The 14,908-nt window shown below is 40.2% G+C and overlaps 1 protein-coding gene across 3 annotated transcripts in view; it reads right to left on the bottom strand.

The window, feature by feature from the left end:
* Nucleotides 1-14,908, bottom strand: part of marchf8 (membrane-associated ring finger (C3HC4) 8) — a 63,474-nt gene that overhangs the window by 45,984 nt on the left and 2,582 nt on the right. For all 3 annotated transcript variants that reach the window (XR_003671789.1, XM_028422680.1, XM_028422682.1), the window contains exon 2: nt 1,290-1,486. Coding sequence is in view for 2 of the 3 variants with exons in the window: in XM_028422680.1 (XP_028278481.1) it covers nt 1,290-1,385 (96 nt within the window). In the remaining variant the exon portion in view is untranslated. The remainder of the gene's footprint in view (nt 1-1,289; nt 1,487-14,908) is intronic.

Here is a 14,908-nt window from a genome sequence, read left to right as displayed (position 1 = left end):
TGATAACAGCCTGAGATGTAAAAAGGAGAATTTATAATGACACCTTGAGGTTGAAGGACAGCTGAGAGAAATCTTTGGTTGCTGAGAAAAGTCAAATTTCAGAGAAAAAAGATCCTCAAATCAGCACTAATCCTCTGTGGACAGGCAGATTGTCTGAGGCCCTTATTTATTTATTTGATTAAAGATATTTTTCATTAATTCTTAAATCAAAATCAAAATAAGTGATTAAAGTGAAGTTTTTAGAAAAATGAGCCAGACAACAATTCCCAGTAGAATGAATCTGGAAACTGCGGTTAGGTCTCAGCCAGCCAGCCCAGACTTTCACTCTGGCTCATTAGATGAGAAAATCTCAGCTGAACCCACAGGCAGCACAGGAATAATTTGTTTGTGGGAGAAAATGAGCAACTGAGGTTGCCATGCCACCTTTGGCAACAAAAAGAATTAACTCTGAACTCAGTCACTCTGAATTCAATTCTTGACCGTGCACTCTTGTCATTTAAAATTAAAGTTTATTATTTGCTAGTTGAGTTTTTTTGTGCAATTTCCATACTTGGTTAAAGACCTATTAAAGATACATCTACATTATAATAAAGTTTCAAGCCATCTGGAGAGATAGGATTGTGGGTTTATGAGTGACAGTAAATAACTCACTGTTTAATTATATTGTTACTTCAATAAAACATAACTAAGGTAAGTGATTTTGTGCAGAAATAAATCAGTCTTTACAGTCTTAGAGTACAGTTACAATGGTTAACAACTGATCCCCCAGACGACAACAGTCAGAAACAGTCAGCTTCAAAAATCCTCTGTATTCACCGTCTATGCACAAAGTTTTGTTATAGTCAAAGATGACAATCTGTTTATCCAAGTGAATGTTTGTGGCAGAGTCAAAGAGCTAGAAGAGACAGATATCCTGAAAATGTTATGCTTGCCCTATTTGGTGCAGATGCATAAAACTAATTACGGTAATATCTGTTTATCTATAAACTCAAACACAACTTGAGGAACATTCAAGAACATTAGATATACTGTCTGTCAGCAGGAAACCGGAAACAAGCAACAGCTGCTTATAGTCTGTCAACATATACTGTGACAGCTTCCACTTTTACACCTGATAAAAAAAGACTTCCAGAGAATTTAATGACTTAAACATACTGAACTTTAACCCTCGTGCAACAACTTTACAGACCTTATCTGGGCAAAAACCCCCCAAAAAAACAAAAACAAACAAACACAAACACCCCTCAATCCTCAGCTATGCTCCCCAGCCTACAGTGTACTTCACATACCTGCTTGTCCTTGTCCTTCGCTTTTCCACTGCCCGACACCCGCGATGAGGTGACATCACGGGGGATGACAGAGATTTGGTGCAGTGGCATGTTCATCCCAGCAGAACCAACCAGGGACACTCACACACACACTTCCTGTCCCGCTGCCAGAGCAAAGGGCATGATGGTCTGAACTGTGAAACCTGGCCTGCACCACCCTGCAGAAGACACACATCACAGCACAATTAGCATCTAAAGTAAAATATGTGATCTAGCAGCAGCTGCTGAAGTGGCACAGCTGTTCTGCACAGCACTTTTTTTCCTCAAACTTTGTAGTTAAGAAACTAAACTGATTAAATTCAGTCTTTGATGAAAAGGACTCGACCTTTGTGTAATCATCTCAGAGGGCACAGAGCTTTTCAAATTATCGAAATTTAATTTCAATACAATGTACAGACAAGCTGAGTAAACCAGATATTTATGTGTAAAGACAATAAGTTTGACTATCAGTAGAGATTTGCACCAACTCAGTATGAGTCATAGCATACACACCGTCTTCTGAGCAGTAAAAATGTTGCTGAGGATTAAAAAATATTGTAGTAGGAGGTTGGAATGAAGGACTGTTGACCTGTGGTGTACCTCGCCTCTCACCCGTAGATAGCTGGGATAGGCTCCAGCCCCCGTGACCCTGTGCTGCAGGACAAAGCGGGTTCAGATGATCGATGGATAGATGGATGTAGGGATGAACTCTCCCTTTAACTGTTCTTGTTACTAACCCAGTCTTAGAGAAACTTTCTCATATTCCCAAGCCTCTGAAGCAGAGTCATCTTCTGCGATTTTCCACAGGAGAGCAGAAGTTTGTCTCAGAATAGCACAGACCAAGTGTAATAAATTATCACACAGATAATCCCCTGATGTGTGTTATAAATCACCACAGCGGTGTGTAGGAATTCACTCTTCTTCCTGCTGGAATCAGAGAGGTGGAGAGGAGTATGTTTTTCTGTCATTCTTGGACAGATTCAGACAGACAGAGTCATGAAAGCAGCCATGGCAGCAGCACAGGGCTGTCCTGAGGAGTTACACAAGAGATTTTACAAATGGGTCGTTTTAACTTCAGTTAATGCAGCCATCTGTACTGCCACTGACAGCAATTAAGCTTTAGCTGCTTCTCACCACTAGACTGTATGTGTATGTGTGTGTTTGCACGTAGGCCCGTCTGCCAAGCAAAAACCTCAAGCTCCACAGTACGAAAATGACAAGATTAAGAAACCAAAGACAGATGGGAGGTCAGAAAAATGGCAACAATCACAAACCAGTGATGATGTGAAGAGGGAAGCTGGGGGGGCTATTGGTAGCTGATGTTTGTGCAGGCTTTGGACTGAGAATGACACACGACTTCATCAGGGAGAAGTCCAGCACAGCTGGAGCTGCCACTTTAGGTCATCAGTGCAGTGTCTCCGATCAGTATTCATCAAGATGGAGAGCTGATAAGAAGCCACAAACACAGTCTGCAGTCGGATCGGCACCTTGTGCGACAGCTGGCAGTCTCAGCTTGGTGCCAATAGATAGAGGAGGATCAGGTGTTGATAAAAAAATAAATAAAAAAATCAGGATGCACCTTAGCAGCACCTGGTAATTCATTACTGCAGCACACATACAAACCATAGATTAAATACTCCTGGACATAGTGGAGGATGTGGAGTCGAGGTTAAACAAACACAAAGCTAATCGCAGTAGGTCGGTTTGCCTTATACCTGCTCACATAAAACACGTGTTACACCGTTTAGCCTGGCAAACACACACAGTGCAACCTGAAAGAACCTATATGCCTGATTTACACAGAAAATTATACAATAATTCAATTATAAGCAAGGAGAAGCCATCATTACTTTAATATACAGCTTCTTAAATGTTGGTTTAAAGGCGCAGAAACAGTGAATGTATTTGTTTCTATTTAACCCGGAGGAAGCAGCTCATTTGTTTATAGTAGCAATCTGAAAAAAAAAATCCTTCAACTGCCACCTCACATACCAACAAACAGTTTGTTTGCTCTGAAACACAAAGCACAGACTCCCAGTGGAGGCAAAAAAGGCGCTTATAGTGCACAAATCATCAAAGCAGTGTGCCATATGTGGAGGTCAGGATGGAGGAGCTCTTCAGAAGCATCTATTCCAACTGATCTTCAACCCAAATCTTAAGCTCCCGTTTACACTTTAAAAGGCCGGCTGTGCTGCCACAGTAACATGTTTTTTTCCTCTTTTTCTGTCAGTCATGAACAGTAAACTAATTTTATCTGTGGCATCAACCTTTAAGTGTCTATGCAGGGCCTCAGTTAGCTATGGCTGACAGTGATGGGCACTCGGTCACAGTGTGTATTTGTGAGGCTAATGAGTTACAGTAAAAGAGAGTGGGTCAGGGACAAAGTTACATCCTGAGGCAATCGTCACATGACAGCTTCATTAAAGCGTTTTCTGCACTCACAAATGTTTGCATTAATTAACAAAGCAGGTCTTATCTTCTGAGTTGTGATGTGAGATACACAAGGATGAACAGAACGCATCAAGATGGTCTAGGTCATGTGCTACATTTGAAGAGCTGAATCAACAACACTGCTGCTGCAGCCAAAACACAGACTGCGGCACCAGGAAGCTCATTAATATACACAGAATAACAACTGCAGTTAAACCCCCTCCTCCTCCACCACCACTTTTAATTGGCATGGTGTTTAAAGCCTAAAGTCTTTGTTGGACTGAGAGGTTGCACTAATGGAGAGTCAGGATTAAACTTTACACACACACACACACCAGTCAGTTCAGTGCATATACATCAATACAATATTTTTTTAGGATTTAAAAAAAAAAAAAACCTAAACTCATTCTGTCAATCAAGCTGTCAGAAGGTCCCCTGGATGAGAGATTAGGCCATTTTCAGTTTATTCATAGGAGTGTGTGTGTGTGTCCTCTGGGCCGACTGCCAGTCAAAGAGTTCACTGCCACAATATTAAATGCTACAAATCCAGCAGCAATCATGCAACCAATCACAGGCCTCCTGCGGTTCTAATATGACACTGACCTGTTGCCATGGCAGCAGCTCCAGGGGTCAGTTTAAGCTGTAAAGGGGCCGACAGCCTTGAATAAATGGATGCATTTCTGACTGGTTATATGAGACTGTCGAGTGTTCTGTGAAGGCAGTGTTTAACGAACACCACCTACTCAGTAAGTAAAGACTTTAAGTGCTGTGTAAATCATTTGCTAGAAAACATTTTGTCACTGTCCAATCAGGAGAAATCAATCACCTAAACAGCTGAGGGATTACAACCTCGCGCAGCATGAATGATTTCTGCAAGATGTGCATAAAAGACACCGCCTGGTCCTTTCTCACTGTCACCCCAAAAGGTCATCATCACATCCATGTCACAAACATAACTTCCTCACAGATTACAGCTCGTAGTTTAAAGCGTACCAAGTCGGATTTGTATGTTTGTGATCTCTCTTGCAAGAATCCTGCTGCCTCACTAAGGTAATCCTGCTTTCCTTCACATCATCAACATGGACGTCATTTTGTTCAAAATCACCCCTGTCTAAATCATCAGTTAAATATGCAAGCATGAGGTGAAGATGGTGGCTTTCCTCATGGTTTGAGTTAGTTAGTTTCTCAGGATACAAAAACACTGGCTTATATTCTGCTAATGTAAGATTCCATGTAAAATATACAATAAAATGGTTATAATACAGTCATTTTGAGACCCGTTTCATTGACCAGGTCAAGATAACCTGCACATCTATCAGACAGGAGTCTTCACCACAGGAGGTCCACAGGGAGCCAAGGCCACAAACATATTAGTTCCTATTATCCCACTCAACTCCATCATTTTAAAAAAGAAAGACATTTAAGACCTTGGATCCAGCTCTTCCCCGGTCTGCTCCTGTGCCAGGTAAATCACCGCCCTGTCTGTGCTACGTTCTGCTCAGCTGAGCTCTGCTGTTATTCAGTTTGCCAAGAGGCCCCTTTGTGTTCCTGCTGTCAGATCTGACCTGAGATATGGCTCAGAGCCCGTTCCTCCCATTCTGATGTGCAACCAGGCAGAAAACCTCAGCTGTGTATCAATCAATCCAACCGATACTGCTGTAGCCTATATTAGAACATAAATATGTGCTGAAGTATTGAAGAAAGAAAAGTCCCATTACAGGATGAAACACATTAAAGGTACAGTTTTATGCAATAAACTTAGTGACTATTGACTCTCAAAAGAAATCAGCTGATTGTGTGGAGCTCTACCAAATTTCAGTCCCACAGAAAAGTGCTCAGTATTCATTTGGCAGGTACAGTACAACGCTTGAAAATGTAATTTCTTGCTTTGATTGCTGTTCTCTCCAGTGATGTGTCACTTTGTCACTAAATCCTTTTATGAAAGGAAAGACATTTAAAAAAAATACAAGTTGGACCGCTGCCGCTGAGTGAAGTGGGGAGGGGGGGGGGGGGGGTAGAAGGCGGGCATTAATTTCATCATGGCACAGATGCCCTGCCAGATCTCACACACTCTTTCTCCTGTCCACACACACACACACACATAGATTAATATGAGAGCATCAGTAAAACCTGATACACTTCACTGATAAAACCTGCAATCATTCCCACACACACACACAAATGAACACTGCAGGTTTCATGGACAAATTGTTGAGCAAATTTAAACTGCCAAATTTAAACTATTGGATAATTTAACCTTCACTGACGGTACAATTTCATAAGGCGTGCAAACACACACACACACAGCTCTGAATCTCTAAGACTGGTTTAACACTTTTTCATAACATACTGGGAATAAATTATCATAATGTTTGTGAGCTCATTGTCATTTCAAATGTGGCTGCATCATTTATCTGCAGCAGTGAGGTCTGCATGTATCTGTGGCTTCTCCTCTGCCTCCCAACTCTGCCTCCTACTATGACTATTTATTTATGTGCTCCATATTATAATATTTAAGTTGACTACATCCATGTCCTTGCTTTATTGTCTGCTAATGAGTCCCTGTTTGGATGTGATTAATTGCGCAGTTGGCAAAGAGACATCTGGGATAAACAACCTTGCAGAATTCTCTGGGATTTTTTTTTACCAACGTTTAATAAAACGACCTTCATCTTTTTCCACATTCATTCTTAGCTGCCTGGAAGGTGTGAAGGACAGAGCAGAGGAGAGGGAGAAATTAAAAGGATAACACAGATAGAAGGGCTGCAGAGACATCCAAGAAACTTCCTCTACCGTAAATCTCAGTGGATTAAACAGAGGAGGAGGGATCATTTACAGTACACATTTCATTTTCAGTACCGCTACCAGAATAGTCACACAGTCACTCTGCCCCGCTTACACAGAAGTAGGTCATTTAAAGTTCAAATAAATACTTAATTTAGACTTTCCAACAATCCTTGTTGAGCCTTGAAAAGCATTCAGAATCAAAATAGTACACATTCCATATTTTTGCAAACATTAAAGATATTTGCAAACTAAGACCATGCCACTCAAATAAGGACAGCAGAAATACTGTTCACTAAAATCATTTCATCTGAGAAGGCCTCATATTTATGGGACACCTCTCATGAAAAGTACATGTCTTCCTGCAGGACATTGCAGAATCCTGGCAGCTACAGCAGATTTGAAAGAATTCAGACATGGAGGCAGCTCATTATGAGTAAAACATTTGTGCAAACTTTTTGAAGGTCCCTGGTGATCTGATGTCACAAAGAATTCTTATTTTCATTAAAAAGTAACTCCACCCTTCAAACCATCAGTTTCAGTTTAAAGCTAAATGTGTATGGGCATATTTAGTAGCATTACTGATTGATTCAGGTCCCATTCATGATACTCTAAAGTATTTAATTTTCCTGTTGGCTGTTTTTCTGTTCTAAAACCCAGGATTTCTCCTACAATTTGACACACACATCATCCTGTTTAACTTTAGTTCTGGCATATTAATCGTAATAAAATTAAATATGGACATTATATCTCTCTTGGTCTTATTTCGGTGTAGGCAAAGATATTGATTTGGATTTACGCGGACCCTTTAAGGCCAGGCATACTTCATCTGCAGCAAGCTTCTCCACCATTCACTTGGCAGACACTGTTGTTTTCCTGACAGCTGTGAGTAAGGGAAATCTTTGTCTCAGAACCTCACAAGCTGTCGTGACAAGAAGAAGAAAAACTAAATGGCAGTAGCTATAGGGGAAACATAACATCATACAATATCTCTGCATGACTCAAAGAGGACTTGACAAGGCATCAAGTCTTTGTGTGTACTTTGTGTGTTTTCTTTGTGATGGAAGAATAAAGAAAGTAAACAGAGGATACAGTACAAGCAGGATGAGTACTGATTGTGCTGTGAAACCAGAAATAATTTATCTGGAGAGAAGAAAACAACAAAACAGGAAGAAATGTGCAAACACATCAAAAATGCATTGTATGGAAACAGGAACTGTCAAGACAGTTGGAGATGTAGATGCACACATTGAGCCTGAATCTCACTGCTACAGTAGAAAATCAGAATAGAAGAGGCTCCATTTTTTATTATATGCGATCAGATTTGAATATCAACCTTCTGCAGACATCGTTTTCAACATGACTTCTTGTCTGTACATGTCCACATTACAGTCAAATCACACCTCAAAGCCATATATTATGAGTCTGCAGTGGGAGGCGAGTTAAAGCAGAACTATGCTATCAGGCTAGTGTTTGCACAAACGGGTACAGAGGCAACTTTGAAACACAGATTTACATTTACATTTTGGGAATTTAGCCAAAAACGGTATCCAGATTGAGCGAACAGGTGCAGTTCAGGGATGAACAGATGATGGTGGCTGCAAATTCACACCTGAAAACTTCTTTTGTTGAATCTTAAAAAGCCAAACAGCCCTCCCTACTACAACATAAATGCTCATCTTGTTCAAAGAAATAAATCAATTTATAACTGAGTGACTTCCTGACACATCCAGAAGCCCGTTCTTTCTTGATCTGAATGTGTATTGCTGCAGTTGGCCTCTGCTGAGCTGTTGAAGTGCTTGAGGAAAGTTGTGTTAAAACCTGCTGCTAATCTTAATGAGGCACCATCAAAAACTGCAAGACAGGAAAATACTGGATTCAAGGGTGTGAAAATACCAACATGCGATCTCTCAGTGGACTGGCTCCGGTTGGTAAGAAAGAACCCCATTTTTATCCTAATCAATCATAATTAAAAAAAAGCACAAATATACTGAATTTATTTAAATACTGGGAGCTTTCCTTCTAATTTTAAAAGTCATATATCGCTGAGAAACCTCTTTAATCATTGACATTGAATTATACACAAAAAGTTACAGACAGCAGATGATTTACAAGGATCAGCTGCTCAACATACATTCATTTTTGAAAAGTGTCTTGGTCCAGACATTGTTGTGGAAGCATTTATGACTTGGAACATATGCCACCGAAGTCACATGTCACACAGAGTAAACACTTATCACAGCTATCTTTTTGACAGTGGGAGATTACCACAGTAATCCAAGTGGAAGTTTTCTGACACTGGTTACATCACATCAACTGTGTAGATGACACTAGCCTAGATGTTCACAAAGAGTTTCTACATTTCCTGGGTATTTTCTAAGAATTTTTACCAACATCAATCACACACTGATTCAGTGTGATCAATACGGTTATACTAGAGGAGACTGCTCAAACACTGCTTACCGCATTGATTCTTATGTATCAATGTTCTGAGAAATTGGCCTGTGAAACTGTGTGGAATGAGGAAATGATAAACTGGGGAGAAACCGAAAGTATTTTTACTTTAGACATGACCAGTACCAGTAAACACACAATCCCCTGTTACTGGTAAGCATATGACCTCCACCGCACACACACACAAACACACACACACCACTCTGTCCCTCAGGCTAATGTTTGTCCTCTCTGCCTCACAGCATAACCCGACTCTGTGTGGAGGAGTTACGGATCAGCAGGCAGCAACAGCCCACCACAGTGCTCCATGAACCAGCAAGATGTGTAATATTTAAGTGTGTGTGTGTGTGTGTGTGTGTGTGTGGACTCAGGAAACAACACACCGAGAGACAGCTTGAGAGGCTGCTGGTCCGGCTGGTGGTTGAGTCAGTGGCCAGCAGCAGCAAAAAGCAGCTAAATGACTGCATGAGTGTGGCTGACAGCTGGAGAACAGGCCTCCAGCAGTCAGTTAACCAGCAAACACACTCTGCAATACAACAGATCAGTGAAGGCAGCCAGTCTAAATTACAAAAAAAAAAGTAATATCACAACCGGTGAGGGAGAATCAATCATAATCTTTATGTTTTCTCACTTAAGTCTCATCGTTTAAGAGCTATAAGATACTGTAATTCTAGACGAGGACCTTTGGTACACAGCCTGTCCCCTACACCCTTCCTGCCAACCACTCCTCTTTATCTAATAAAAACATGCCCTCCAAGCATTTTCAAAAACACATTAGAAACTGTTCACACTATGGCCTGAGGATCATCTCTGCTTACTGGAAAATACACCAAGTGTTTCTCATAGCTTTAAATATTACTAATATTATACAGATTTCTAGAACAATAAGTCAGTAAGTTGCCAAAGGTCTTCTAATCACTTTTTATTTTTACTTTTAGTTTTGATTTTGCTTGCAGTTAGGTTTAGGAAACAATGATTTATGGTAAATTGAACCCTTTCACAACATTTTACAAAAATAACCAATCTGCAGTGCAGCAGAGTGTTCTGCCATTACACCCCACGTCCTGAATGCCTGTTCAAACTTGAAACATATGTCAGGAAAACATAACAAAAGTGACACAAAATGCTTACTGGCAGATGCTACTGTCCACTACAGACAGGCAGAAGTTCTATGTTGAATGAGTCACAGCTTGAACTTGCCCTGATTTTGTCATTTGAACGGGAAAGTCAGAATTTTCTAGATCTGTGTTGGAAATTTCAACCTGAACAGCGTGACTACTCAGATTTCCTGGAAATTTTAAGAACAATTAACCTGAAAATCCGAAAGCTCATCTGTTTATTTGTCTTCATGTTGCTGCAGTTTCCACAGTGCATTGTTATCAGCTGGTATGCTGTTACACTTCACGTAGTGGAACTAGTGGATAACATAAAACAACTTTTCACAGCGTGTCTTGATTTAATCTCTCATCCTTGTTTTCCTGTTCCAAGGTAACAACAACAGATGAAGATGTCAGGCTGGTTTGACAAAGTGTTTAAGCATGCTATCACATCACATTATCGAGATAATCCAAAATATGTGGCTCTAACAATCAACTCAATCTTACGTCTGCACACAAATGTCATGTCATCATCATAACCTGAGACCTGACAGTGCAGCTTTCTGTGGGCATTACACATCATCTTTATCCATTATTACTGAACTGGTAGCACACAAAAACATCAAGCACCAACTCACATTCATTCAGCTGAATGAAAATCAGCCAGATAAACCCATTTATGTCTTGAAAAACTCATTCAAACCAACACAAAGCTAATTTATACAAGCAGCAGAGAGCTTAATTAATTATTTTAAATATCTATTAACAACTGCAACACACTTAGGATTAAATCACAATCATCAAAGAAATGTGGGAAGAGAGGAGATTTAAAGCATGAATAATTTTTGTGGCTCTAAGACAGAAGTGTTATGATGAGATTTAGGTAATGAATACACAAATCACAACTCCTCTGGCTATGCAGGCAGCACAGGCAGTCACAGCAAACAGTTGAAAAGTCATTAAGTAATAAAACTCATTTGATTTTCATATTGAAAATGTTCTCCTGCTGAGATTTTACGGTCGGTTTGCTGAGCCCACATTAAAAGCAGCTGATTATATGTGTACTGTTTACAGTCAAGTAAATTACACATGAACGTCTGATTGAATATGTTCCAGAGGAGAAATGTTCCACGGCGCTTCCCGGAGATCACATGACAGTCAGCGTTTAAATCTATTTTCTTTATGTGCACGACCAATTACCCTGTTTATCCTCCATTTTGTCCAGACAAAAGACGAGATAGAAAATAGACAGAAAGATATAAAGGAACACGTAAAAATACTAATATAAATCTATAAGAAAAGACCGTAACACCACAGATCGCTTCCATGACCAAAAACAGCCACTCAACTGAATCAGAACAGAAACAGGAAAGTGGAAACAGGAGCAGATGGACCTTGTCTGACATTTGTATTGTTACAGCTTCCACAAACCAGCCTCTGTAAATCAGCTGATAGAAGCATGTGGATCAAAAGTCACTAATTTGTGGTATCATAAGACAATCATGCTCTCATTGTTTTGCTGAGTAATAATTTTATTTGTGCAAATAATTCATTTTCTGCATTTTTACAAAAAAAAATTCTGAAGTATTTTTTAGGGTTAACCCATGTTATTTAGTTTTTAAATCAGATTCTGGTTACAATATTCGCTGAGTTTCTGCAGAACTTTTATGTCTGATAAGCACAAAATAACTACCTGGGGCCGTTGCCCAGTACTTCTTCTGAAAAGTCTTTGAGTAAAGTCAAATTTCACAGCAACGGTTGCCTTGAAACGTTAACAGTTCTGATCTGAAACTGAAGTGCCACTCTGGATTTTCAATATGATGAAACAAACTGCCCCAAGCTGATTCTATTCATGCTATCAAATGCAATGTCATGTAAAAGGATGGCAGACTACTCAGAAACCTAATTCAATCATGCTGCCAACTGTAAAGCAGCATATCGTGCGGTGTATCCATTAACATTTATTGATGTTCTCACTATTCTTATGGATAAATGTTAAGGGGTGCACCATGTTCAACACAGACAATTGTAACTTTTCCATTAGCATTTTCTTTCATAAGAAAACCAACATTTTTCTTTGAAGATGAATCCATTACAGTCACACTGCTTTCAAAAACATCGCCAGCATAATTCATGCCTCTGCTTTAATGTGAGTGATTATATAGACTGTATAGTCACAACCACTGGATGCAGTCTGCAAACAAAGGCAGAATACTCAGTGTATATTCTTTCCATGCAGAAACTACAAGTCAATTTTCTGTTTCCACACTTTCACACCCGTCTCCCATCAGCTGCTCCTGATTTAAGATGCAGCTGTTAACACTGCAGATCAGGAGGTAATGAGATGTGTCTGCTGTCACTCTGCCAGACAACAGAGACAGAAAGGTGACAAATTATTATAAAAACCTAAGAAACACGCTGATGACTATGTGCAGTCATAAGGGGGAGGCAAATGTGTTACATTAAAGGGTGCAGAGCAGAAAGGGAGAATGCAGGTGGGGGCCTTGATACAGACGAGTAGCTCAGATAATTGGGTGTTTTCCTAGAAACATAAACAGTGATGTATCAGCAATATTTTAATTAGCCCAATCAAACAGCCTTTATTAACACACTGGATCACGGTTCTTTTGATCCTTCACACATCAGATTTGTATTGTGTACTGTTGCCTTGTTAACCTACAAGCAAATGTTTGAAAGATACACATCCACAGGTGATCCATTTACACATACCCCAGCAGCCGTGTCATGCATTCTGAGTCATAATCTTGGCCACTCCTAAAGCTGAGCTACTTTGTGCAAATAAGGACACCAAGAGCAAACATTAAACTTCTATCAATACAACGTTAAGAAAGATTCAGTGACTACATGACGTTCAGATTCAAAATCTAGTGTTTGCCCACAGAGGAGAATCTTTGTCCAATCAGATGCAGCCAGGAAATTAGTGTGACTGCACACTGCACAGTCATCCAGATCATTTTCATTCCACGGTTTTAAGGAGGGCTCTTCCAAGAAGCCTCAGTTCAGTTCTGATGAAGCTGCTTCGAGGAACAGTGAAGAAATCTTTTTAGGAACTATAACCAGTTCAGCTGCCCTGCTTTAGACACTTGAGCATGACTACTCATGTCCAAAAGCAGCCCGTAGTATTTCATAAGACATTTCTTGAAGAATAGTATGTGGGTCTTTTTCCACAGGCATTCCAACATAATGAAATGCAATCTGCAGCCTCACCACCGTCAAATCTTACACGCCTTTAAGTTTTAGTGAAATAGACTCAAATAAGCTAAAAGTTCATAAAACTCACTTTGATGCCAGTGCAGACATACCTGTGTGAGACTGCATACTGCAGCACACAGTGTTGTGCTGTGGTGCTCACGTCTTGGTTCGTTGCCATCGGCAGAAGCCTTTGGAGAGTGTGAAAGCCCTAATGACATCATCAACCACAGCCAGCTACCTGCAGCAGTGCCATCCCGCGGCCCATTCAGCTGAGCCAGCACCTCTGCTGGGCTGATGTATAGCAGCTGTCCAGCATCCTTGCCTCTTTCATCACAGACATGATAATTTCATTGCACCACTGCAACATACACATGTCTGAGCAAAGAAGGCTACTGAAATAATCATCAATATAAAAAGAGCTTTCGTTGCATTGCTTCTGTTTTAACTACTGCCATTACCATCATTGAGGTTTTATTCACAGGGCTGTATGACATCATCCATAGGAGGAAGTCAGTAGATTGGATCAATACACTCTTATTCCCCACAGACACAGGAAGGCCACAAGGACGCATAGGGCAGGCCAGGACTGCGTTAGGGCACAGTGGAGACACAATATAATACCTCTATTATGTTATTGCATTACAGCAGACGAGACGCCAATACAACACTACTAGCAGGGGACATATAGCTACAATTTTAGTGCAGGATCAGATAGCAAAAGCAGCAAAGAACAGCTGCACAGAGTCTGAACTGTGATTGGAAACCTTGTGATGCAACCACAGCTGCCATATGGTGGCAACGGTGCTTAGATACTTTTAATTGGTTCTGTATAAGGTCAATTAAGAAAAGTAAAAACTTGCTAAACTGGAAGCTAATCACTTCACTTCCTAGCAGTCACTGGAGTCCAGGAAAAAAAAAACCCACATCCTGAAACCACAGACTCCTGTAAACGGAAAGAGGACACATGTGAAGAAGATTTTTGTTGGCTGGATCCATTTCCTGTCTCTCTTCAGAATGCAATCAATATTATTCTAAAGATTAACCACCAGAGTGAGGAGAGAGGGGGGGGGCAGCTAACACTGAAATGTAGGCTGCAGGTGCCATTTTGAAACAGAACATTATACCAATTTCAAATCTACCATAATTCTGCCAATGTTATCATAACCAGGGAAGTTAGCTGCTAGCTCAGTATGGAGAACAGAACCTGGCTAATTTGTGGACTGGTCAGTGACTGGCAGGGAAGACACATAAACATGTCATTTTTGTGTTTAATTAAACGCAAATTTATGTGTGCGTCCCAGAATACTGGATTTTTTTTCCCCTAGAAAATGGCATGGAAACTATGAAATACCATTAGGGATATTTCACAGAAGGAAAAACAAGGTCATCAGTAATGGACCGTTTCTAAATATTCATAATCACAAACACAAAAAGGGTTTGATGTTGTTGATGACAGTTTAAATTATTTGCTGAAACAAACATGTAAACTACAGAGGAAAATAAAAACCCTTTTTTCTCCCCCAGCAGCTCAGAATGTTTCTGTCAGTTAATAAATGAAATCTGATTGAATCCACTGTGGAACAACACAAAAGAAGCTGTCAAACCCATCCACTGTTCCATACT

The sequence above is a fragment of the Parambassis ranga genome, chromosome 15 (genome assembly GCF_900634625.1).
Source record: "Parambassis ranga chromosome 15, fParRan2.1, whole genome shotgun sequence".
NCBI classification, from domain to species: Eukaryota; Metazoa; Chordata; class Actinopteri; family Ambassidae; genus Parambassis; species Parambassis ranga.
This window is presented reverse-complemented; position numbering and strand designations above follow the sequence as displayed.